The following is a 26,760-nucleotide window of genomic DNA, read 5'->3' as shown; positions in this document are numbered from 1 at the left end:
GGGGGCGGGGCGAGCGGGCCAGTGCCCCGGCTTCCGAGCTCACGGTAGGTTGTGAGCGCCGCGCAGCGAGAGGTAGGAGCGGGGCTCGGCGGCCGGGTGTGCTTGGGGCAGAGGCTAAGGCTGCTCCGTGGTCGGGGTGCGGGAGGGGCTGGTTGATCATCAGGAGACCGCCGAGCTGCTGGGTTTTCTCTCTCGGGTCGAAGAGCCCGGCCTCTGCGGCACATGGGAGAGGGGGTCGGGGAGACGAGAGTAGAGCGGCAGTTCAGGTCGGGGGGGGGAAGGCAGGGAGCACAGAGCGGCGGATGGGGTAGGGAGCAGAAAACGTAGCAGTTCACCGGGCAGGGAGCAGAAAGTAGAACAGCAAATCAGGTAGGGGGAACAGAACAGGGAGCAGAAAGGGTAGGAACAGATGAGGCAGGGAGCAGAAAGAAGAGGGGCAGATCAGGTGGGGAGCACAGGCCAAGGAGCACTGAGCAGGACAGCAGACTGGGCAGGGGAAAGCAATCAGAGTGGCACTTGGGCGGGGTGCAGCAGGATGGATTTGTGGCCTGTCTGACAAAAGGGTTGGCCCACACAGTTGTAGACTAGTTTGTCCAAAGAGGCAAGAGCTTTCATAGGCTGCAGCTGACTTCCTCAGGGGCTCTGTCAGAAATCTGACAAAACTGGTTTTCTAGCCTCCGGCTGGAAAAGGTCTGGAAACACTGCTCTAAGGTACTGCACCCTGGCCTGCCTTCTGTCAGACTTTAGACCAGTGGTCTCCAGCCTTTTTAAGTAGGAGATCACCTTTGGCATTTAAAAGCAACCCAAGGTCTACTGTGCGTGCCACCCCTGCTGCCCCCCACCCAGAAGGTAAGTCTGTGGGGAAGGAAGATCAAGGCAGAGGGAGAAAAAATTATTTGGGGGCACACCTTCCCAGCAGGTAAGTCCCACCCAGCCGGGGCCCCGCTTAACTTACCCCTGCACTGTCCTTCACTGTGGGGGCCTTGATCTAGCCCCCACCACTTCCCTCCTCCACGGACTGACCTGCTGGGCTGGGGCGCATGCGTGCATGTATGCAAGCACTCAGCCTCCTCACCCCAGCCTCAGGTCGACTCCAAGAGGCTCTGAGATTTACTGGGATTGAGATCCACTGGTTGGTGACCACTGCTTTAGACTAACACAGCTAATTGGCTCTCTTGTATCAGTTAATCCATTTGGAAAGTCATTTTTTCCTCAGTAGTGCTGAAGTGTTGTTGCTGTGATGTTCCAGCAGATATGCAAGAGGCATGTGTTTTTTGTGGGCAGTATCTTTTATCCAACTGTCTGGTGGTACTCAAAAGCTAGTCTGTATCTAATCCAACCATGGAATTGGTCCAATACAAGATATCACCCACAAGAATGCCTGCATCTTGCATTTTTCCCTCGATCATCTGTTCACTTTGTGTTGTCATCAGTGGATACGTCTTTGCACGATGCTAAAAGTGCAGTAGAGCAATTCTACTGCACATTTAGCGTGTCATGGCAAAAACCATGCTAATGGACAGTAGAATGAGTCTACTGCACATTAGCATCAGGTAAAAAATGTGTGCCAGGGCTACTGTGCAGTAGTGCTGATAACAGGTACTAACTTAATGTGCTTAATTATGGTGCATTAATACAGGTTTAGACATGCCCATTGAGTTGCTGGCCTGTATAAGACTGTGGTTGACTGTTTTTTAAAGAGGTGGGGAAAAACAGAAATTTATTTAAACAAAGGATGCATAGATTCTGAAGGCGAAAAAGAAAAACACTTCCTATCATGTTACGGTCCCATTAAAGTTGGCAGTGTCTTTAAATAAGTTTAGTTTATTGGTCAATTGGATCAAAGGTGTAATGAGGACTGTTAAGAACAAGGAAAAATGTTAAGAAGGTGAGTCAATACAAAACAAAGACTTAGGTAGTTTATTTTCCGGTATAACAATCAACTGCTGTAAAATAAAATAATAATAAAAAAAAAAAATGCAGTGTTAACAGGTGTATTTGAATGGTATGGTGAGTTTGCTGCCAGAAGCCATATCTACAAATTTTGCATATTACAGTCTAAAAAAGTCCAGATCCTATAGATTTATGTGTTTCATTTCACTGCCTTAAATAGTCCAATGGGACCCCTCATGATAATAAAGTTCAGCATCTGTCTCTGTGCCAGATGAATGATACTAATAGTTCAGTTTAAGTAGCATTCACACTAGTGGGAGCCTTAGGTCTGGTTTGCACACATTAGATCAGTTTAGGTAAAGGCATATTTTTACCATAGGAGCAGTGCAAAATCCAGTGTTCATACTGGGGTTTTGCATACATCAGGTAAAATCAGTTTTACCTTAATTTAAATTATTTCTTATGTCATAAAATGAGTGCACCATGACCAGTGTTTAACCACACTGACTGCAAACACTTAAGCATGTGCTTACCTTTATTGCAATGAATAGCCCTGTGGTAGCAGAGCTAAGCACATTAAAGCTCTGGTACTAAGAATATTTTCAACTGAACGGGCAGGAGTGCTTGCCTGAATAAGGCCCTGATTCTGCAGATGCTTCACATATTTAAATTTACTACTGTGAATATGCTATTAAGCTGCTAATTGTGGTAGCAGAATTAAATACCTGTGTGTATACATGCAAGTACATACGTCAGTAAGGCAAGTTCTGATGCCTGATTTAAGCTTCTCATTTAAGATGGATGATTTAACTATACCCAGAAATATATGTTTGTAGTTCCATCCAGGATTAATTCAAAACTTAAAAAAAAAATTATTTAAAGCAGGGGTAACAAACTCACCCGGGGCCCTGGGCCAGACCCAGAACACAGGACTTCTTGTGGGCTGGATCCAGCCTGGGGTTTGGGGGCTGCCACAGTGGATGCCATGGCAATAGTGACAAGGGGCTGGGCCGTGAAGTGTCCAGAAATGGTGAGAGCCTGGGCAGCAGTGAGGGGTCTGGGGAAAGGAGTCCATGGGCAGCAGGAACAAGCCAAGCTCACTGCCCATGGCCCTGCCCAGTGGGGCCAACAGGCTCCAGATTATGCAGTGAGCCATGCTTGCCAACTTCCAGTGCCTGCCACTAGCCCAGCAGGCTGGAAAAAAGGCTCCAAGGATCAGATTTGACCTGGCGGCCATACATTTGACACCCCTGATTTAAAGTTTGCATATGAAAGTGGTGTTTTCATGGACAGGTGGGGGTGTGGTGCCACCCCAAAATAACACTTGCACACACATTTAGAGGATATGTTAGTCTTACCCAGATTTCACAATGTTATTATTTTATTAACAAAATATTAAATTCTTAAAATTTTAAAAAAGAAGTAGAAAGCATACCTCCATAGTTTATGACATAGCTGAATCTTTTTCTGTACCTAATTAGAGAAAACTGAGCTCTGGACCAAAATTATTCTTGACCTGAGCTGCTGATCAGTTTGTACATGAAGATGGGGCCTTTATGAATTTATTTTAATTAATCATAGTAATAGAGTTGCTTATCCTTGTGTAGTTTGCTAAATGACTTATGAAAAATATTTTTTAAATATGAAAAAATAAATACATTTCTTCCTCAAAGCCTTTAACAGGAATCAGCTAGAGAGGCACTTAAAAAGAAATGAAGTAATTGACATTTATGAGACTGATTCTTTATTTGAATATTTGATGTACTATGTCATTCAAATTCACTGAGTAAATTAAGTCCCAATCCTGCAAACATGGGCAGACCATGGTGTCCCATATGACTCCCTGTAAGCTAATGGGACTCTTTAGAAATGCTGGGATAAAAAGTACCCACCAGTTGCAATACTCATATTTTTCTTTTTAATCTTTTTCTGTATGTATTCTTAATATGTCTTGTTTTCAGTTTGAGCAATCGAGTCTTATGCTCTTGTCTGATAATTTCATTCTGGTTGTTAGAAAGAAACGGAAGTTTGTTTCCTCTAAGAGCTAGCAATGGAAGGGTGTCTGAAACTTGTACCATGTGGGAAAAGAATGAGATAACAAGAGGATAGAGTGAAGTTTTCAAAAGTATTAAGTCATTTAGCAGAACCAAAGTTCTATCTTCAGAAATTATTTAGGTACAGTACTTGGAAATTTAGATACTATTGTAAGTAAATTACACTTCTGCTTCTAAATGTACAAACCTGTTTGAAAACAGGACTTGGAAGTTAAATTATTTAGGCATTTGTGATCATTTTATCTCTGGGCTGAAGAGTCCTCTCCCATAAAGGATGCTGCTTGTAGGTTTATGATCTAGTAGACGTGTGTCTCATTCAAAGTCAAGTATAAGGGTGTAAAGTAACATTTATGTATTGCCAGTACCAGTTCAAGGCACTTCACAAATAAGACTTTTGACATCCACTTGATGTTGGTATTACCCTGACTTTACAAATGAGAAACTGATGGATATGAAGAACAAATTACTTTTTCAGGGTCACATGTGGAATCTATTGCTGAGCTGAGAGAAGAAACTAAGTTATCTTAAATCCCAGTCCTGTTCTCTGGTCACACATTTCACCCACTGTGCTGACCTTTAGATGTCTATTATTCCTATAAGTACTCCTTTTCAAAAGGTAGTACTTCCAAGGATGATATGGTTTTGAATGCCTATGAGCATTTGGGACTTTGGGGACTTTAAATCATTTTGTACATAATACCCACATAGTAATAAATTCTGCTGAATTCACCCTTTTCCTATTCACTTACTGAAATGACAAACAAGAATGCTTAAACAGCACAACAGAAGATGACTGTATTAGTATAAAATTTAATAAACCAGCATGAAACAAAAAAGAAGGGAAAAATACAAGAAGACAAGGTAAAATCTTTCTTATTTCCTTCACAGCACATAACAGGTAATAGTCCTGGCTTACTTTACAAGTCTGTTCCCAGCAGACTTGATTTAAGGGTTTAACTTGCATAGCCTAGAGAAATAGGTGGGACACTTGAGAGATTTCTTTGTCCTGAGGCCCCATATAACCAAACCAAACCAGTTCTTCGGTGCTTCTCAGAAAGGATCAGTTGAAGTTTTAAAACTCTGGGAAAGATCAGATTCTTATTGTTCTTATGTCTGCACCTGGACTGTTAATGGGCACTAACCTATAAAAAAAAATTACTTTTTTAAACTAGCTAAGTTCAAAGTTCAGTTGTATTTTGTTTTGTGTTAGCAACATAGGACTTGAAGTGTTCTAGTAAATTAAGACTTATCATAAATCTTGCAGTTAAGTTTCCTAATTCACTAGACATTACTAATATAATTACAACCAAGATATAGTTTGTACTTGCATTACCATCACAATTGCACGTATACTTATTGGCTTATGTGCCAAGAGCTGGGAAAAGAAGGGTACCTGCTGGACTGGCTCTGCATGCTGGTTCCAAAGCTTATCCAGATTAGGCCCCAGGCCATTTGTGCATGTAAGAGCCAGCATGCCAGCCTGGTCCAGAGGGGTTATGGCTGCATCTCATCCCTGAGATGCTCTGTACTACATGCAGTGCCCATGACACCAGATCCAACTGGCAGCGCAAGCCTTGGAGCAGGCTAGCATGTGCACAGGGCTGGACTGGCCACACCCACTGCATGCAGCTCATGGGGCCAGCATGGAATGTGCTGCTTGCAGTGCTGCACCAGCCTGGTACGGCATGCTAGTTCCAGTACATGGTCCCAATCTATCTCGCGGACTAGCTCAGCAACTCCCGTTTGGTCTGGCATGGGCACCACGTGCAGTGCATACCTTGAACTGATCCCCTGTGCTTCATGCAATGCTCATGGTGCCAGGTCCAACCTGCTCACAAGACCGGCTCTGCATGCTGTGTGCAGTGTGTGGGGTGAGCCAGGGACTCACAGGACAGATCATAGGGCTCCATGGACCAGCCTGTGGGCCTTATGTTTGACACTGCTGGTCTATGCCAGAGACTATCTGAGCAGGGTGCAGGGCCCAGGGCAAATCAGCTGCGCAGGACCCCACTCCCCCGGACGTTAGGAAGCTGGTGGCGGGAATGGGAGGTGCTGAGAGGCCGGACATGAAGCCGGCATCACGGTGGAGTTGCTGCGGCTGCCCCACCTGGCTCTGTGGGGCCCCCCAAAGCGTGGGGCTGGGACGGTCACCCCAATTTGCACCCCCCACGAGACGGCCCTGTTTACAGCACTTTGAACCCATATGGTGGCTACTTATTAACATTCAGAGGAAGCAGTGTTTCCCCAGTGAATCTTGTGTGTTTGTACAGCCAACTTGCTTTTCCAGGTTTGGTAATCTCTTTGCCTTCAGATATTTATATTTAAAAAAAATGCATGTTTTTGAAATATTAGCACAGATTGACAAGGCTCCAAAGGTTGGGACTTCAGTAACTCTAGCAGTATTATTTGAGTTTATGCCAAAGACAAGTGAACTTAAGGTCACGGCAACAAAATCTACAGTAGCTGGTCTTATCACTTAATTACATTATGCCTCATAATATTTAACTGATTTCTCAAGTAATAAGCAATATAATTGATTTTGAGCTGTTGCCCTATACACAGCTTCTGCACCTGTTTGGCTTATCTGCATTTTGACATTTTTCCTTTGCTTTTAGTGGAGATTTAATGGGTTCCTCTGTATCTGTGTTTTCTACACTTAAAGATATTTCTTCAAGAATGTGTGCTAAGAAATGTTATTATGCAAGTAAAGCACCCATTATGGCCATACCCCAAAACCATGTCAATCTAGGTAGGTGACAAACAAATGTAAAAATGGGGAGGAAAGACAGGAAGGAAATGTAGAAACCCAATATCCTGTTAGGTTTGGGGTTTCAAAATACAGGAGGGGATTGTAAACGCTCATTTGTTCAGAGTGTGAAGGAAGTTGGTTTGTTGAAGAAATGTAGTCACTTGTTTCAAGAGGAATGAACCTGAAGGCATGGTGAAATAGCTTGAAGAGATCTAGTGAACATCTAAGGTAGAAAGTATGAAGGCATACAGGTGGGGTGTATGCAGATTTCTGGCAGGTTTCTTTGAGGATGGCAACAAAAGTAAAGAAAACCATGGATATGAGGGTGAAATGGAGCTGTGTGGGCCTTGAGCTAGAAAAGAAGAATTTATGTACAAGTATAGTGTTTTCAGTGTATTTATTATTCGGATTTCTGTAGTGCCTGGGAACACCAGGCATGAATCATGATTAGCCCCACCAGACTGTATAAATTGCAAACCCAAGCAAACTTACGCCAGCAGAACTCGAAACTCATTTAACATTATCACAAGTCCCACCCTGATATATTTATTTAAAGCTCCTCATTAAGAGCAATCTTATGAACTTCTACCCTGGACCAAAATGGCCACTGTCTCCTGCTACTTTGAATAGGAATGAATTCAAGGTGCTCTCATCTAGTACTGCCTTCCCTAACTCTCCATATTTAGTTTGGGCAAAAAAACCAAAACATAACCAAGTGGGAATATCTGTTGCAGAGGCAAGCGCAGGAAAATAGAGAGGAATATGGGAAGAAGAGATGGGTCTACTCATCAAGAGTAGGAATCTACTTTATTTGTAATTTCATGGATTTAGTGGAAACCACAAAATCTGGAATTGCCTGTGAAATCTGCAAAATCAACACCAACCAAAAAATGCCTCGTCTTACCACAATTTAAATAGGTCCCCAGAGATAGGGAATGGGAATACAAGAGCAGAAATGGTGAATGGAAGATGATGGAAATGGCAAGGGGAGAAACTGGGGAAGAGGATCTGACACAGGCAAGGAGGGAGAACATAAAGAAAATGTGAGGGTCGTGATGTTGCAGAAGCAGAGAAGGAAGATGGAGAAAAGATCACAGTTCCTGAAACCAGGTGGATAAGAGGAAATAATTAGACTTTACTTGTGGGAGCCAGAATATGGGGGGCTGAAGTGCCTACATATAAGGTCACATAGTTAACTTGGAATGATCATTCATTAATTGGAAATAGGTGGCTTCCCTTAAGTGCTCAGATTAAAGCTCTGATCAAAACCAAGAGGTGCAGGTACAGGAGGTGAGAGCTGGACATGGGAGCATTTAGCAAAAACTTGACAGCAGGAAAGAGCAAGTAAATTGCTTTCTCTGGAAAAGTTTTCTTTAGTTTTTTAAGTAGATATTCAGGAGGCACCAAGATCCATTAGAGTAGAGCAGCAGCTCTCTACTGTGATGAGTTGGGACTTGCTTACTGCTTGATAGCCAGTCTTTCTAATTCTGTAGATAGTAGAGTGATAGGGACCATCATAGTAATTTGAGAGAGAGAAATAATAAAACTCTGGCTATGTATAGATGTTCATTTTCTCTTGGGAGAGTTGCTGCTCTCCCATGAGAAAACACGAGTCTATAGATATTCATGATTTTTCTCCCAGAGCAAAAATGGCCTGAGAGAGAAACAACTTGGGAACAACCTGAATGAAATGGCTTTGGGGAGAATATCTCTTTGGAAACCAAAAGTTTGTCCAGGTACCCAACCATGTGAAGCTGCAGAGCAGTTCTTGAGAAACCCTGTAAGCTTTGCTCCCTGTCCTCCCCCTTCACAGGTCCAGAGAGACTGGCAATCCCAGCCAAGCAGGGAGAAGAGTATGCCCCCTGAGTGCTTCAGACTGGAAAGGCTCCGTGCTGAAGCACTGAATGGGGTGTGTTTTGCCCCTGGCTTTTTCAGCCACAGCCATCTCCCGCTCCTCACTGAGCTGGCAGCCCATCCCAGCCCCATCACTGAACTGATAAACCACCAGGCCCTGTCACTGACCTAGCAAACTTGGTACCCCCTACCTGTACTGCAGTACTTGGTGCTCTAAGCGGCAGTTCTCATTTTGGGGTCCACAAGCAGGTTTCAGGGGGCCCATGATCTCCAAGGTCAGCTGGGGTAGCCCTTGCCTGGGCTGAGCCTGCTACTGCTGCTAGTTTCAGAGAAAAATGTGAAATTTTTCCTTTAAATATTTTCTCCCAGATCATTTGAATGTGTGTACACAGCCTCCGTTCCTCCCACATAGGGCAAACCAGTAATTCTGTAAGTTGAATTGCTGGGACTTTGTCTTAGAGAGAGTTCTGGCCCCTGGTACACATTCATTTAATGACAAGATGAGATCTCATCTCAACAGTTATGTGTCTTGACATGCCTGCCTGCTAATTTAATCGAAAAGCCTCCCTGTGAAAGAGCCGCCTCAAGGCTGGGTCTCATGATAGCCCACTCGCCTGTCTAGGGCAGTCTGCCCTGTCCCATCTGCCATGACTTGATGTTCTAGTTGGTAACATAAGTGGGAGGCTGCCCATTCCTTGCCCCAATGCCAGGGGGTGCTATCCATGGGTTTTTACTTGCCCTATACTGTGGCCCATGCCTTGCAGATGACATCCAGATTATTATTGCTCCCCAGCTTCAGATCGGGACAAACTCAGTCTAGTGTTGGGCCTCTTACACACTCATACTGTCCATCTCTCACAGGTACCTCTAGCATACTGCCCATCACTGGGCCACTCTCTACTGTCCTGCTTCCCGGAGCAACCCCTTTTGCCATCGAGCTTTACTACTCTTACTCTGGCATGGCACACATAGCACCTTTTGGTTTGCTCAAGCTTCGCTACCCTACATGACCTTATCTTTGTGCTAAACATTGGGCTGACTCTGCCCCTAGTTCCTCACCAGGCAACTTGATCCTTGTCTCACTCATCGGGATTGGCCCATGTACTGCCCTTCAAGCTGCCCTTGCAGCCCTACTCTGCACCCCCCACACACAGTCTTTTGAGTGCCTCTTTCCACCGTACTCTGTGTGGGCCTCAACACCAATACTACCCCTCTCCGGGGTCTTTCACCTCTGCTAGGCTCAGGTGCCTCTTTGTTAGCATGCCTGGCCCCCACTACTCTCACAGTCCCCCACCAGGTAGTATGGCTGAGGTTAAGATGCCCCTACCTGCCTTTCATGGGGGAGGGTATCTGATCTGGTATTTCTTGGGGGCTGACCTGCCACAGACAGTCCCGCCAGACCCCGCTTCCCTAGCAAGGTGCAGTTTCAAGTCAGGAACAGGACCAGGAGCCTTCTGCCACCCCTATAGCTCCTGCCCTTATCTCCAAGTTGTTCCAAGAGCGGCAGCTCAGCCTGATGTCACCTCCTTGGGTGCTGGCAGCAAACTGCTGCACCAGCCCTGTGGACCAGGCCCTAAAATGGCCATCTTCATCAAGCACATGCTGGCTGCCTGCTCCCAGCCCTTAAAGTGGCAGGCAGCAAAAGTGCACTGCCACACTCCCACTTCCATATATTATTTTGGTGTCCACTTTGCATTCATCTAAACAAGGTTTTATTTTAGATAAATAACATTCCAGACATACCAGTGTAATCTAATTTTCCTGTGGGATTCCTTTTCTTCCATTGGGTATTAGTTTGTCAAACTTGTGATATATAGTATTGTCAATGTCATTTACAAGATTGCTTTTTGTCCCTTCAGCAATCATTATGGCTTCTCCAGCTGTGTTGATGCGCCTAGTTGCCTCTGCCTATTCTGTCGCGGAGAAAGCAGCAGCAATTGTCAGAAAAGTGATGGCAGGAGGAGATCTGGGAATAGTGGAAAAGGTACTTGTTTGGCTTGTGATGGTTTCATATCTGTTAAGAAAAGTAAGTTAGATGCAAGTAAGAGAGGTAACGGTCAGACAGCTCCAGTATGAGAGAGGGAATATAGTTCATTTGAGTAGCATAACCTTAACTTATTGAAATGGTGAGTTATTCAAATGGATTCTTAAACCTCCACTGGGGATATGCAGAGCTGTTTAATATCCTACAATAAATGTGAATGCACAATGTTTGCTTCTTGCTTCAAACCACACTTCAGGAATATTATGTATGTACCAGAAAGCTTCATGCTAATTCATCCATAGCACCTTGTTGTCATCTGTGTTTTAATGTCTGTCCTAGGATAGCTTATATAGAAATATTTTGTTTATGTTGATGCACATTAATTTAAATCATCATAAATACAAATTCAATTAAAAACTAAAATAACATTTTATTTAAATTCTTTTAAAGCAGATTTTTCACATTTAATTTAAACAGTTTTCTAGTAAAAATAATAAACCTGTTCAAAAGTAAATATAATAGTATTACTGCCTGTGTAAAGGTTTCAATTTACTATAATCTTTTAAAATAATTTAACTAACACATATGTTGCACGTTACATTGAGCTCTGAAATTTCACCAAGTTAAAGGATGCTTGTTTGTATCGGAGGGAGGGATATCTTTCACTTCTGAACTCGAATAAAACTTTGTGTATATGTCATAATGTTATGTACTGTATTTAGTAAAAAACTATTATTTTCAGTCTTTACAGTGGAGCAAATGCTGGTACTTGTATTTACCTACTACTTTGGACACTTTGCCTCCTACCCTATCTTTACTGCCACCTGCACTCATCAACTGGTAGCTTCAACCTTCCCTGTATCTTCCATAACTATATTGCCTTCTGCATCTCCTATACTTTCTTCTGTTCCTCCTGGCTCCAACATACTTGTAGAATTTTTTTAATTGTCATGTTGCCTCTTCCTTACCAGGATTTTATCCAGATATTTGTGGTAGATTGCTGGCAATAAAGTAAATACACATCAAAAACTTATTTTTGTTATACCTGCTAGTATGGGGTTTTTCCCTGGTGTCTTCAGAAAATTGATAAGAGAAACTGCACTTCATAACTTTCAATTACATCAGTTGCTATCTGTTTTCTCTTATTTTTCATGCATTATAAATTCCTTTTGCTGCCTTCACTTTGCCTTTGAATCAGGATGGATGTCGCTGAGCCAAAATGAGCTTTATACACATTTATCGTCTTTCATGATTGTAGAATTGTAGCTGTTTTTAGCCATCTCAGACTTTTAGAGAGTGCTTCATGTTCTTTCACTTTTTTTCTCTGCAAATTTTTCTGTTCAGTCAATTTCCCTCAATTTTGAGAAAGTAGCTCTTTTGTAGAACCAAGTATTTTTCTGTGTAGTATAATAGGGTGGGATTCTCCACTCCTTGTCCATATTGAATGATTGGGTCATCATGATTTGTGGTCTCAAATCATGATCGTATCAGATGCCAGTTGGTGGGTGTTCCCTGAACTTAAAGCTTCCCCTGCTTTCTCTTCAGGTTTCTGAAAATGACTTATTTATCTTCTGTACTGTCTATAGCCATGGGTCACCCCTTCCAAGGCTCTTCTTGCCTGTTCTGACAGTGAACTCTTGCATTTTGCCTGCCTCACAACACCTATTTGGGACATTTTTGATGGATTATTATTTGTGTTGCTGTAACACTTACAGTCCCCAGTGTGAACGAGGTCCCATTGTGCTAGGTACTTGTTTTTTAAGAGAAGTTTCTACACAGTTTATAATGTAAACCAATAGGGAGTGAACAGAGATAGGGTTCTATCTGCTCTGTGATGCGATCCACTCCAGCTGGTCAGGGACCTGTGCTGCACATAGGGTTTGCAGGCACCACACGCAGTGCAAGTCCCAGACTTGCTGGAGTAGTAGCTGCATGTGGTGCAGTTCCAGAGCTGTAGGAATAGTTGCTTTGGCTGGATTGCACCACACACGGCACCTGTCACTGCTGCTCTGGGATCTGCACCACATGTATGTAGTGCAGGTCCCAGACCAGCTGGAGCAATTGGTACATCAGATATGCTAGGGACAGTTGAGGGGGCAGGATCCATGGCCTTGATCCAGCCTTCAGACTAGCCTCATACCACTCATCTACCTTGCAGAGCTGGATGAGTTTGACACCCCTGCTTTAACCAGATCACAGATGAAGTAAGAGCTGCCTTCTCAGTAGCTCCTGTCCTGCATTTCTATTTCTCTGTGTCCTTTCAATATTACATGAAAATATTTCCTTTCCTCCCTTGTTTTTGTCATTCACTTCCTATTTCTCACACTTCCTATGTTGAAGTTCATGATGTGGAATATTTGTGCAGGCATCATTATAGGGGTGTGTGAAACGGGCCGTATTTGATACGGAGTTGATTCAAGTTGGGGACAGTGATTCGAATCAATGAACCGATTCGATCGGCCGAATCTGAAGATTCTATGTTGATTTGGAGAATCAGCGATTCGGACATAGACACAGCTTTAAATGTTTTTTCTACATACCTTGAGGTACCAGTGCAGCTTGTGAATGCTGCGATGCTGGGGCAGATGGAGTGTCCCACAGGAGTGTGGGGGGGCCCTCCATGTGCTCAGCAGCAAATCTGGAAGCGGACTGGAAGTACTTCTGGGTCTGCCAGGGAGCACACCCTTGGCTTGGTGATCAGCTGCAGGGGGACCCCAGGTGCCCCCCCAACCTAGTGGGCACCAGTCAATAAGCGGGTGAGGAGGGTTCGGGGGGGGGCCCAATGTGCTCCCAGGTGGACCCAGAAGTGGACCAGGTGCTTCTGGTCGACTTTCGGGTCTGCTGCTGAGCGCACTGGGGACCTCCCCACACTCCTGTGGGACACTTCATCCGCCCCAGCATCTCAGCATTCATGAGCTGCCTGCTACCTAGACGTAGGTAGAAAAAACTGTGTCTGTGTGCAGATTGTCAAATCTTTCCAAATCTCTCCGAATTGATTTGGAGGGTTCCAGTTCGATTCAGAGAGATTAAAGGGTTTCCTAATCCAATTTGGATTCAGAGATTCGGCCACCAAATTGGGCTGAATCTCCGCCGAATCAAATCAGCGATTTGAAGCTTCGCACAGCCCTAATCAGTACACAAAAAATAAAGTACTGTATTTCACAGTGCATAGGTCGACTTCAGTTTGACAGTTAGGATTTTCATAGGGATGGTGTGTAATTTTGGGCTGGGCTCGGCTCTCAGCTGGTGCATCCCCATCCCTTGTGAGCGATGCTGCCTGGGCTGCACCAGCTGAGTGCTATACCCGGCCCTGTCCGCTGCAGGTAGCTCTGCCAAACACCGAGCCTGTCCCATTCCCATGTTAGCAGCACTCAGCTGGCAGGGCTGGGCTCGGAACTTGCAGAAGACAGGGACAGGCTTGGTTCTCGGCTGGTGCAGCCCCATCCCCTGTGAGCCCAGTGCCACTTGGAGGGGATGGGGCCGTATCAGCTGAGTGCTGAGCCCAACCCCGCCCTATCTCCTGCGAGTGGCATGTCCCCAGCCAAGCACTGAGCATGGCCCCATCCCCATCTCCTGTGAGCAGTGCCAGGTTTGGTGCTCAGCTGGTGCAGCCCCATCTGCTATGAGCAGTGCCGAGCTCATGGGAGATGGGGGCACACCAGCTGAGTGGCACTCCCGAGCACTAAGCCTGGCTCCGCCAGCCAAGCACCTAGCATTACTCACAGGGGATGGGGATGGGGATGGTGCTGGGTTTGGTGCCTGACTGGCGCAGCCCCATCCCCTGTGCCATGCCAGCCGAGCGCAAAGCCCAGTGCCACTCTCAGGGGACAGTGATACAGTGTGTAATTTGAGGTTGAATTTTAAGAGTTAAAAATTGGGCTTCAAACCTCGACTTATACCATGTGAAATACGATAGCTTTGTATTGAGTATCTGTCTACTGAAGAGGTCCAGTTGCAGCAGCATTGGTATATCATTCCTTATGCTTCCCTACTAGTGTTGTACCAATATGAGAGAAAGAACTTGGTCTTAATGGCCTGGTATTGAGTTCTTCCTGAGACTTGTGATATTTCTGAGGATCCTAGTCAGCAGTAAACCTAATGCTTAGGCTGTTCTAACGTTCTTCATGTAAAATAATTCCTTTCTATCCCTTCCAGTGTGGAGCCAATGATTTGCAGACCAAAGCTGACCGACTGGTGCAAATGAGCATTTGTTCTTCACTGGCACAGAAATTCCCCAAATTAACAATCATAGGAGAAGAGGTGAGAAATTTATTTAAGTCTGCCACTTTTGAATTACATTTTCATTTTTATTTTCCTTATTCACTTTCCCTTGGCATTAGCCTCATCGGGTAACCTGCCAACTAAGGCCGTATGAAGCTTTGGTCGCTGATTCAATTCAGAGGAGATTCAGCCTGATTCGGCAGCCGAATCTCCAAATCCGAATCAAATTAGGAGACCCATTAATTTCTATGAATCAAATAAGAAACCTCCAATTCAGTTTGGAGAGATTCAGTGATTCGGACAAAGACATAGCTTTCTATGTTTTTTCTACATATGTCAAGGTAGCAGGGGGCTCGTGAATGGCTGGGAAGGTGGGGCAGATGGAGCATCCCATGGGAGCATGGGGTGGGTCCCCAGCGTGCTTGGTGGTGGACCCAGAAGTGGACCAGAAGCACTTCTGGTCTACTTCTGGGTCCACCATGGAGCGCACGCCCCCCCCTCCCCAATTTGGTGACTGAGGTTTCCTGGGTGTGGTTGGGCACCTGGGATCCCCATCCCCTCCCTCCCCTCCTCCCCCCTGAGCCGATTGCTAAGCAGGGTGGATGCCCCATGCACTTGGCGGAAGACCTGAAAGTGGACCAGAAGTACTTCTCGTCTATTTCCAGGTCCATTGCCAAGCATGCGGAGGGTCTCCGCACTCCTGGGGGATGCTCCATCTGCCCTACCATCTCAGCATTCATGAGCCATGCCTGGTACCTCAATGTATGTAGAAAAAACATATAAAGCTGTGTTTATGGCCAAATTGCCGATTCTCCAAATTGGAATCGGATCTTCAGATTTGGATTTAGCCAAATCGAATTGGGACAGTGATCCGAATCAGTGAATGGAATCGCTGGCTTCCAAATTGGGCCAAATATGAATTGAATACGGCCCGCTTCACACACCCCTTCTGCCAACATATGCAGTGGTTCAAAGGCAAATCCTAACACACATGCATGGTGCACGCACTGCAACCTTTAAAAATAAAGGCTAGATAAAGGAACATAACCTAGCCTTATTTTATTTCCTGTGCTTGAAGTGGAATCATTTGGGAAAAGAAAAGTCCAAACAGTGCTTTCTGCGTATAGGCCATTTCCATTATGTTTTTGTGACCTTTTGTTAGGACCTACCTTCTTATGATGTGGATGAAGAGTTGATTGAGAATGGCCAGTATGAAGAAATCCTAAAGAAAACTTGTCCTCCACAATACAGCAGCATCAAAGAGGAAGAGGTAATATTTCACGTATTTCCTAATTTATAGATAGCTAATCTTATTTGAGAAGGTTCCACAAAATAAAACAGGTTATTCTGAAGCTGTAATTTGATCCTTTGGTTCAGGGAAAAACATTTTCTTGTTAAAACCAAACCTGATGACTGTGAACAGTGAGAGCCCTGAAAATGGAAGCCCGCTAATTATTTATAGAATAGGTTCATCATGAGCAGAAGAACTGAAAGTGCTCTTTGTGCTTTTTTCATAAATGCTTCTCATCTGCAATCTGAAAGGACTACCTTTGGGCCTGAAAGGGCCATTTTGTTTTCATACCTATTTAGCCTTGATACCTTCAGTAAGACCAATATCTGTCCTAGTGATAAAGGGTCTGAGTTTTTTGTGGACATCTCCCCACTAGAAAATGGAGGGATATCACCAGATCTTTCCAAATTTGGTGAAAATATGAATCTTTTAGAAATACCCAGAGGTGTCCAAACTTGTACATCATTGATTTTATTGCATTTTGACTAACGTTCTTCTTACATTTTAAGAACCAGATGTATTAACTGTTATGTGGTTCCTTTTTACTGTTCTTAACTAATAACATACAGTACCTATGTTTTAATTTCCATCATCTCTGTTTCCTTTTGTGATATGTCTGTCTGTTTTTTAGCTTGTTGTATGGGTTGACCCTTTGGACGGGACCAAAGAGTACACTGAAGGTTGGTTGTTTTTTTTTGCTTATTTGTGCTGGTTTGAAAAATCCTTTCAACTTTATAAAAGTAAACATGAAAAGATCTAGACTGGCAATTGGCAACCTTTTCAGGTTATGCCACAGAATGACCCACCTCAGGTAAGAGGTGGGGGGCGGGGTAGTAGGACCCAGCCACTGCTTTTTCTCCCTAAGGTGGCAAAGGAGAAGTGGCAGCTGCTGAAGCCACATAGCTGCAGGCCAGATCAAATGGCTTTACAGGCCAGATCTGGTCCTCGTGCCATAGGTTGCTAACCCCTGACCTAGACTCTTCCACAATGGATCCTTCCCCTTTAAAAGCTTCATCCTTAAGATGTTTGCAAAAATTATATTAATGCAGTTGTTGTCATCTTTTTGCTGCACCTCTGTATGCTTCTGGATTCTTTGCAAACTGTCCTTTTTGCCAGGCATGGGGTGAGGAATACAACCCTCTGAGGTATTTTAATTCAGTTTCTGGTGTATTGTACAGTGATTATCTTTACACTTGTATTTTACTGTACACTAATTGAGGTTTATTGAGAGGCCTTCTACAAGTTAAATGTACAGGTCTTCAGAGAACTTAGTTCAGATTATTTAGTAATCTCACCTAAAAAAAAATGAAGCATCCAAAATAGGTGCTTTGCAACACAGGAGTGGTGGTGGTTCATGTTTTCAAGTAATTAAACAAAGATGGAAGATTTGGGAGCTGAAATGTGAGGTTTGGGGTTTTGATGAGCCTTCTTTGATTGCTTTGTTTTTACAAGCATAATAGTATGTTTGGGGGGGGTTGTTTTTTTTTATTTAGGTCTCCTTGACCATGTTACAGTTCTTATTGGAATCGCTTATGGAGGCAAAGCAATAGCAGGAATTATTAACCAGCCCTACTATAACTATGAGGTATTAAATATGTTGATTTGCTTTACTGCAGTAAGTGATTTTTACCGGTTCCTTCGCTGTCAAGTTTGCTTGCTTTCAGCTCACTGGTGCTTGTTCCATGGTACATATCCTATTTAGCTGGAGCCAGTTATGTAACAAGCACTGAGTTATATGGAGTTGTACCAAATGCAGTCCCAGATAACCCATTCTCTCCAAATTAAATGAAGAACAGCCCTTGGGCAAGTGCGTGTCAGTGGGGATTGAGAAGAAAACTATTAAAAGGGAGTAGCAGAGGTATGAGAGAAAGTCATGGATACAGTCTTGCAGCTAGCTAGTAAAGTATACAGTGAGTATAGTGAAGAAAGCTCAGAGTTGGTGCAATACACGAATGACTCTCTGGACACTTTTCAGGTCAAGAGTGCATCTGATGCAAAGTTTATAGAGAGATTTCCAAACGTTTATTCATTATCCCACTGGCCATGTGAGGTGGGTGTCAAAATATGTGAATGTGTTAAATCTGCATGTGTGAATCTTAAGTTATTCTCTGTTGAATCTGCTAATGCCAATGCATGTATAGTTTTATTTTGTTTACAATATATTCTGTGCCTGCCAGTCTGGGAGCACTCTTTCCCACACTTTTGGCTTGAGTAATATATTTGTGAATGCCTTAGACAAGCATGACAGTGAGCAAGTAAGTATTACCCCCATTTTACAGATAAGGACACTAAAATCCAAATCTATGGCTTAAATTACGTGCCTGAAGTTAGACTGCAAGTCATTAGCATAGTTGGGGAAAGAACCCAGGAATTCTGACTCCCTTAGCTGTGCTTTAATTACTGGAATGTGCTGCTTTTCCAGTACTACAACTTATGCTTGTAACTAACTCCTGGGAAGAGGCCAGATTGGATTCTCTAAAATTTGAAAATGAGCATTGCATGCTGCAGTAACAATTTTCTGAGTTTATAAACTTTCTGTGTAGGCAGGAGCTGATGCTGTGCTGGGCAGGACAATCTGGGGAGTCCTGGGTTTAGGTGCCTTTGGATTCCAGCTGAAAGAAGTGCCTGATGGGAAGCACATTATCATCACTACCCGCTCACACAGTAGCAAAATGGTGAATGACTGCATTGGTGCGATGAACCCAGACGCTATAGTCAGAGTTGGAGGTGCAGGAAATAAGGTATGGAACTTGACTTTGCCTGTCATATATATCATCATACCTTTGATACCTTTGGGAAGAAAACAACCTATTTAGGGATAATCCTGCCCTTATGTCCACAGAGTGAAAGGACCCCCTGGAATGAATTTGTTGCACAAGGAGGGAGAAGCAGGAGAGAGGAGAGGGAGAGGGAGAGAGAAAAGCAGTGATTCTCAACTGGGGTGATGTGAGATCCTTTTAAGGGTGACAGGATGCCACTATATATAAGCACTATTAAATGTGCAAGCACCTACACATGATTCACAAGATAAATCTAATGATTTCAAATAAGAATCCATAGTGTCAAAAACAGGATGAACTTGATTTAAACCACATCAATTTAAATCATGGTTTAAATCACTGTTCAGGAAGCCTCAGTTTAATCAGTGTTTTCTACAAAAAGTGAATGTTTTTTGTTTGATAGAACCTTCTTTAAAATGAAACCCCAAACACGGGTTTTTTTATGGCCTGACAAGGTTTTCCCTTCTACCATCCCATTCCCTCACTAGATCTCAGAATCAGTGGAGAGGCTATTCTCAGAAACTTATCACTCAGACTTCTGGAATATTCTGCTCAAAATGTTTCTCCTGCCAGTCCCTCCTTGTATGCATCTTCCAGACTTCTCCTTGCCCAGATCTACTCCACCTCCAACAATCCTCTCTTCATTTAATTTCTTGAAACTTTGCACTTTTAGAGAGCAGCAAGGGCTTGAATTTATGTACACAAGCTTGCAGAGAGACAGTAGCACTGAGTAGGTAATCAGGTCTGTTATCTCTCATCTCTCTATATTGCTGTTAACAGGGTTGTTATCTCTGGAGACACAAATCCACAATTTGAGAACTGAAACTAAGCAACACAGAGATGCTTAATGGGATCTTCTAGACTGAGCACTGAGTCCCATTGGGTAGAGTGGTTTTCTTTATTCTTTTCTAATCTATAGAGGAGTCTCTGGGGAACCCCATAAGACTGAACTCCTAATATAGTCCATGGCCTGTTGTGACCTATTTATAAAACTTTTCTAAAAAAGTTACATGAGTATATTGTCTCAAATAGTATATAATGATACATTATAATCCTTTTTCCATTGTGGTATCTTTGAGCTCTAACATATCTTAAATGAAAACTACCTTTAAATCAGTTTATTTTTTTAAGGCGTCTTAAAAACATCAAACATGTGATTAAATAAAAAGAAATCTGATTTTAATAAAAATATACTTTTTTCTTTTTTTTTTTTTTTTTTAACTACTGTTTTGATTTTTATCCAACCTGGTCAAAAACATGCTGACCTGTTGTGGTCTGAGTTCTTTGTGATTAAAAGAATTGTTATGTTATTTTTTCCATAGTCAAAAAATGAGTGACCGCTAAGAACTGGCATTTTCTGAGGGGTGCCCTGAGTCTAAAAATGTTGAGAACCACTGGTGGAGGGCATGCTTAATCCTGCTGCCTAGTGTGGAATCTGGTTCTGTAGGAATTCCCTGCAGCAGAGCATACAGGGGGTTTCTTGGGGAGAAGGAAAAGAGAATATCTGTGACAGCCTAGAGTCTCTAGTCCTTTTTCCTCAGCCTATGGCAATGTGTGTAATGGGCCTGTAAAAGCTACTTGGGGACAGTTCACTTCCCCAGGCAGATTGTCCTTAGCACTTAACCAAGGGATGCCAAAGACTAAATTTGCCTTTTGTAGATTATGCTTGAGACAATGCAGATGGATCATTTTGGATGCTGTCAGTTACGTATTTCTAGGCTTCTTAAATGTGTAACAATCCTAACTTAAACCTGCACTCTGCTTTGAGGACATCTCTTGTCTGTAACCAAATTGGCTTAGTCTTTCTCCTAGTTTACACAACACCCATTCTGTCTTTTGCATGCCTGGATTGTATTAAATGACCTGTGCTCTTTCTTTGTAACAGGTCATACACCTTATAGAAGGCAAAGCATCTGCTTATGTGTTTGCTAGTCCTGGGTGCAAGAAGTGGGATACCTGTGCTCCTGAGGCAATTTTGCATGCAGTGGGAGGTGAGTTAATAATAGCACTCAGAAATCTTTTTGAAGGGAGTTGATGTTACTGCAGGTTTTCAAATGTGGGTTGTTTTCAGAGGATCAGTACAGATTTTAGAATATGTAGTCTTGGCTTGAGTGCATTTTAGATCACCTTTTGTACACCAAAGTTCTGACCTGAACCCTTTACAATCAATGGAGAAATTTACTGACTTCAGTAGGCACATTAATTCAGCTCCTAAATTAGCCTATTACATAACATCATGTAAATCTACCTTTTCAACTTGTCTTCAAAGGGCAATGGAGTTACTATTTTTAAGTAACGCAGAAAGCACTTAAACAAAACAAAACTACTTTCTGACCTTCACCTTAAATTTTTTTGGTGGTTTATTGCTTTATTCTACAATGAAGCCTTTTCCCGAATAAAATAATTTATTATGTGTACATGCTCAGAATATTGCTTATGGGCACTTTATTCTTCAGAAGCAAGACAAACAGTGAACCAAACTTTTTGTAGTCCTTTCCCAGGTCTGCAGGATTTGACTCCAAATTTGAGTCCATCCAGGGGATAACCCAGTATAATTGCTATCTTCTGACTAGCACAAACACACACTACCTTGGTAGAAAAATAAATTATGAAAAGGCCTATTTGAAAAATATGAATTATATTTAGTTCAGTGTTATGTTACCTTCCATACTGTCCACCGTAATGTGTAAAAGTTGTACACATCTCATATTTAACATTATGTGTCAAAGTGTTGAGGTGATATTGCTGTGGTGGTCTGGGAGATATGAGGGGCAAGAATTCTTGTGGGTGATGTCTTTTATTGGACCAAATATGTAGTTGGTGTAGACCAGTAATTCTCCACCAGGGCGATATGGCAACCTGCAGTGCCTTGAGATCCTTTCAGGGATACCACAAAATATTAGTACTTGTGGCAGGGTACCTTTGGCGCCTGCCACTTTAAGGGCTTGAGCGGGCTGTAGACCAGCCTACAGGTGGGAGGAGACCCAATCAGGCAGTCGCATGGTACCCAGGAGGCTTCCTGATTAGTATAGAGCTGTGCAGCCAAGGTATAAGACCAGACCCAAGGAGCAAGGCTGCCAGTTGCAACTGGGGAGCCAAAGGGTGAACATTTTCTGGCCGAAGTACTGCTGCTCCCAGAACACCTGAAGGTCAGGGTAGGAACTAGGGGGATGGAGGAGGTTCCTAGTCCTAGGTAAGACCTGAAATTGCTCCTGCTGGGGTTGGATGGTTTGGTGGGGCTACCTGTGGCGGGGCAGTCTCCAGGAAATGCCACATCTGTGCCTACCCAGCAAAAAGTGAGGATGGGGCACTAGAAAGCCTTGACCCCCACTGCCTTCTGGGTGACCCCATGGAGGGGAAAGGCTAGGGGAGCACACCCCAACAGAAAAGCACAGAGCCAAGGTCTACTGAGGCAGGGTCCAGGCCCATTTAGTGGGATCTGCGACAGGGACAAGGTCTACCCAGAGGGACTGGAGGCCCTAGGGGTGTAAGGCCCAGAAGCCCCAGTGAGGGGACAGAGTAGTGGCCCCAGTGAGGGGGCAAAGTGACTGCTGGAGGCCACATAGAGTAGAGTCTGAGGAGGCCTGAAGGACTACACGTAGGCCAGCCAAAGCAGGGGCCCCAGTGAGGGGCATGTGGCCCAGGCACGTCTAAGCACACTTGAGACCAAGTTTGGGCCAGAGACCGAGTGCAGGCCAGCAATGGGGCCAAGGGGGTTGGAGGTAACTTTTGGATGCCATCTGTGAGATATGGGACAGGGTAAAGGGAAGGTCAGAGCAGTGTATTTCACCCTTGGTATCAGGGCATTAAATGGGCAACCTCCTGCCTACAAACGACTGTTTAAATACAACAAAGGCATGGCAGGCGACTCAGGGGGAAGACTGCCCTAGACAGGTGGGCAGGCCAATGTAGTGACTGGTCCCAAGGTGACCACAGTACTTGTGCAAACATGATTCACAAGATAAACCCAGGTTTCAAATAGGAATCCATAACATCAAATACTTTCTGACTTGTTTTGATCTTTCTGAGTTCTTTGCAACAGAAAAATTGGTTTAGTATTTTTCTGTAGTCCAAAAAAAAAGAGTGAAAACTAAGTGCTGGCATTTTCCAAGGAGTGGCTTGGGGCTGTCAAGGATTGCTTTGAGTCTAAAAAAGCTGAGAACTACTGGTATAGACGTAAGCAAGATTTTAGGTATGATGGTATTCTTCCACATACCTCAGGGCTGAGGAAGGGTATTATGAGACCCAAAAGCTTGCCTGTGTCTATACCAATCACATAGTTGTGGGCAATTTTCTTTTATTGAACCAAGAATTCTTGCCTCTCTAATGTGCATAGGTTTCCTTGAGCAGCTAAGATGAAGTATGGTGTTAGTTTGATGTGTTTTGCCAATATGCTACTGTGATAGCATATTGGGCTTGATGTGGTGGGTCTTCTGTATATCTAGAAACAAAAAATGAATCCTATTGGTTTCGTCCCTGATTATTACCAACGTACTAAGCCCACGCTAACCAGGGACTTATTTTACCAAGAGAGAGTCATTAGCTGCTTTACTATCAACAAAATACTAGCTGCAGTGTTTAAAAGAACTGGGATTAATAATGCATTCCCATCTTTCTTGCAGGCAAGCTGACTGATATCCATGGAAATTCCTTGCATTATAACAGGGAGGTGAAACACATGAATTCAGCAGGGGTACTTGCTACCTTGAGAAACTTTGACTATTATGCTAGTCGTGTTCCTGACAGTGTCAAACAAGCCCTTGTGCCTTAAGGCGGAAAAGTATCCTTCATTTGGCTGTTTGGGGCAAAATGGATAAATGAGACTGAAAAATTGTTTTATCAAATCTGAGGCTAGATTAATTCAGATACTTTGATCGGTAATTTGTTGTAGAAATTAGTGCACAGAATACATGGATATCTTGCTAAATTAGATTGTTCAGTGGCATGTTCACCAGACAAAGTAATAGCAATGCCGGTTTTTCAATATGGACTGTAGTTGTTTTCCCTATTCTTTGTAAGCAAGGTATCTAAGAAAATCTGTATTTGTGGGACTAAATTTATTGCAGTTATACTGTACTGCATAATGTCATAATTCAAATCTGTTTTCTTAATTTAAGATACAAACCTGTAACCAAATCCAAGTTAACCTGAGTTTGCTCAACAACTTTTTGTTGTATGTAGGCAGCAGTACTTAATTCAGTTTATGTATGGGTAATAAATTATTTGTTTTGGTTGATCAAATTGTTTATAATAAAGTTACTGTTACTGATTCTTAAATGTGACCCCTTCCCTTTTGTAATCAGAGATTTGTGATGGTGTCAGTTTTGTAAAGTTACTGAATCATATTGAGATATATTTTTGCTGCTTGTTTTATCACTGTCTGGGTTTTGTGAAGGTTTTGTAGGTAATATGGTTTGTACGATAGGTAGACTGTATTGAAGCAGTTTCTTTGTACAGGAGTTTCCTCTTTATGAATATAGAAAAGTAGGGCTGGAAGGGACATCGCAAGGTCATCTTGTCCAGCCCCTTTGCTCAAGGCAGAAGCAAGCTTGACTAAGCCATTTCAGCCAAGTGTGCCTAACTTGGTCTTGAAAACTTCCAAGGACAGAGATTCCACAATTTTGTTAGGTAGCCTGTTCCATTGCTTGGCCACCATAATTTTCCTCCTAGTTTCCAACCTAAATTTCCTTTGCTGAAGCTTGAGTCTGTTCCTCATAGTCCTGTCCCCTGTGGGCACAGAAAAAGCCCATCTTCTTCCTCCCTATAACTGTCCTTCAGGTATTTGAGTATTGTTACCAAATCCCCCTCAGTCTTCTCTTCTCCAGACTAAATAAATCCCGTCTCTTTCAGCCTTTACTCATAAGTCTGGGCGCCCAGACCTCTAAACATTTTTGCTGCTCTGTGCTAGATTCTTTCCAGACTGTTGAAGTGTGGGGCTCAAGACTGCATACAGTATTCCAAGTGAGATTTCACCAGGGCCAAATAAAGTAAAAGAATCACTTCCCTTTTTTTGCAAGTGATGCTTCTGTAAATACAACCTAGTATGCTGCTGGGGTTGTTTTGCAACAAGAGCATACTATTGACTTGTATTCCTCTTATAGTCTCTTGTAACCACCAGATCTAGTCATTTCCTAGTCTTCATTTATACATGCAATGATTCTGTCCCAGGTACAGGACTCTACAGGTTCTAGCCCTACCCTCCAGAGTCTCTTCAACGCCACTCAATCAGGTGTCATTTGCAGATTTTCTAAGTGTGCACTCAATCCCATCATCCAAATCATTAATGAAAGTAGTAAAGAATTCTGGACCCAGGACAGACCCGTAGGGAACCATTGGTACTTGATACCTTCCGGGACCCAGGTAAATGATACCTCCTTCCAACTAGACATTGCACCATTGATGTCTCCTTGACGAGCACAATGATCAAATTAATTGTGTCCACCTTCATGGTTGGATCATATACAGTACTATATTGTTCATATATATTTACAATGAAATAATATGATTTTGCAGTTCGTTTTGTATATCTAGCAAAATCAAGATGTGTGCATGCCATTGTAGCTCTTAAGAGTTTCTGTGTACAGTATATATTCATTTCTAATCAGAATTCAACATGCAACTTTTCAAAAACATGACAGTGCTTAGGGCATGGAACTTAGTATACCTATGCATTCCCAGCCACCTCTTCAGGATTTTTTTTTTTTCATATTGCTATATTTTATTTTACTTGCCCAATTTTTTAAAAACTTCTTGTATGTAAGGGCTTCTATTTATTATATAAAGAACTATATATATAGTATAGGTACTACCTTTTAGCTAGTTCTTAAAATACCTACTCTAGATAGAGATTTAAGTTTGGTACATAAATTATATTGGATATGTCTACATTGTACGAAGAAGCTCAAGTTCTGGAAATAATATTGACATATCAGCATAGATCTTCAAGAACTATGTTACCGTGCTGGGAGTTGGGGGTATCTTGGGCATCTCAACACTACTTTGCACTGTTAAGTGTAGACCAGAGGTAACCAGCTTGTGACACAAGGGTCATAGGCACCCTGTGTGCTTGGAACATGGGAGATTAGGGAGGGACAGGTGCCACAGTAGCAAATAGGGCATGGAGCAGAAAGCAGAGCAGCAGATCAACCATGATCAACTTTAAAAGATTTCTTGGCACTCCATGGTGCTACAGCACCCTATTGAAAATCTCAGTACCCATTGTCTTTTAATTGTCTCATAAGTGCCAATCACACCAGCATAATAAGATTTTGAGGCTCTTCTGAACCTATTGCCACCACTTCTGCATAAGAAATATACCTCATTAGAAATGACAGAGGCATCTTTGTGAGATGATTTGTTAGCTAATTCCCAACCTTCTTCCACTGATCAAGACACTTTCCTGTACTGGGATTCCTGCTAAGTTGCAGCTATATAACAGTGTTAAAGGTCCTTGACAATTCAAACAGAAGGATGCTACTATATTTACTCAGTTCTAAGATTAGGTCCTCCCCCATTTAACATGGGGGGGGAGAAGCCCCTCATCTTAAGGCCTGCATGCTTCCACCCCCTACCTGCTGTCTCTGCAACCCACGGTCTTCCCCCCACTCCACCCAAACATAGCCTCTGCTGTCCTGCCTGCCCCTCTCCTGCCCCCGCTTACCACTGCTGTACTCCAAAAAGCTTCATCTACACTGCAACCTGGGGCATTGAGAACAGCCATAGCCTGGCCCTGTAGCAGTGGTAGCTGAAGGTGTACAGGGGGATGGGAAGTGGGGAGCAGAAGCTGGGAGAGGGGGATAGGAGGAACTAAGGCTGTAGGAGGAAGGCAGTAGGGAAAGCTCAGGAAAAAGGGCCAAGTGGGGGATAGAGACTGCCTGACTTCCCATACTAGATGCCCTCCACTGCCTGCTCCCCTGCAGTGGTGTGGGGTATGA

The 26,760-nt window shown here is 43.3% G+C and overlaps 1 protein-coding gene across 3 annotated transcripts; it reads left to right on the top strand.

Moving 5' to 3' along the window:
- Position 1: 1 nt before the first annotated feature.
- BPNT1 (3'(2'), 5'-bisphosphate nucleotidase 1) lies at positions 2–24,103 on the top strand. Of its 3 annotated transcripts, none has more exons than XM_019549500.1 (10): positions 2–72; positions 10,410–10,534; positions 14,690–14,794; positions 15,918–16,025; positions 16,678–16,726; positions 17,540–17,631; positions 18,022–18,096; positions 18,590–18,787; positions 20,712–20,817; positions 23,449–24,103. In XM_019549500.1, the coding sequence occupies exons 2-10, from the start codon at positions 10,418–10,420 to the stop codon at positions 23,595–23,597; spliced, it is 999 nt and encodes a 332-aa protein (XP_019405045.1). In that variant the 5' UTR covers positions 2–72; positions 10,410–10,417; the 3' UTR covers positions 23,598–24,103. The 3 variants fall into 3 exon arrangements, with proteins under 3 accessions (XP_019405045.1, XP_019405046.1, XP_019405044.1); XM_019549501.1 differs by lacking the exon at positions 2–72 and adding an exon at positions 8,634–8,692; XM_019549499.1 differs by lacking the exons at positions 2–72; positions 18,022–18,096.
- Positions 24,104–26,760: the final 2,657 nt, after the last annotated feature.

Source organism: Crocodylus porosus, unplaced genomic scaffold (genome assembly GCF_001723895.1).
Source record: "Crocodylus porosus isolate Cpor-Errol unplaced genomic scaffold, CroPor_comp1, whole genome shotgun sequence".
Taxonomy (NCBI): domain Eukaryota; kingdom Metazoa; phylum Chordata; order Crocodylia; family Crocodylidae; genus Crocodylus; species Crocodylus porosus.
The sequence above is the reverse complement of the archived record's forward strand: the minus strand, read 5'-3'. Positions and strand labels throughout refer to the sequence as shown.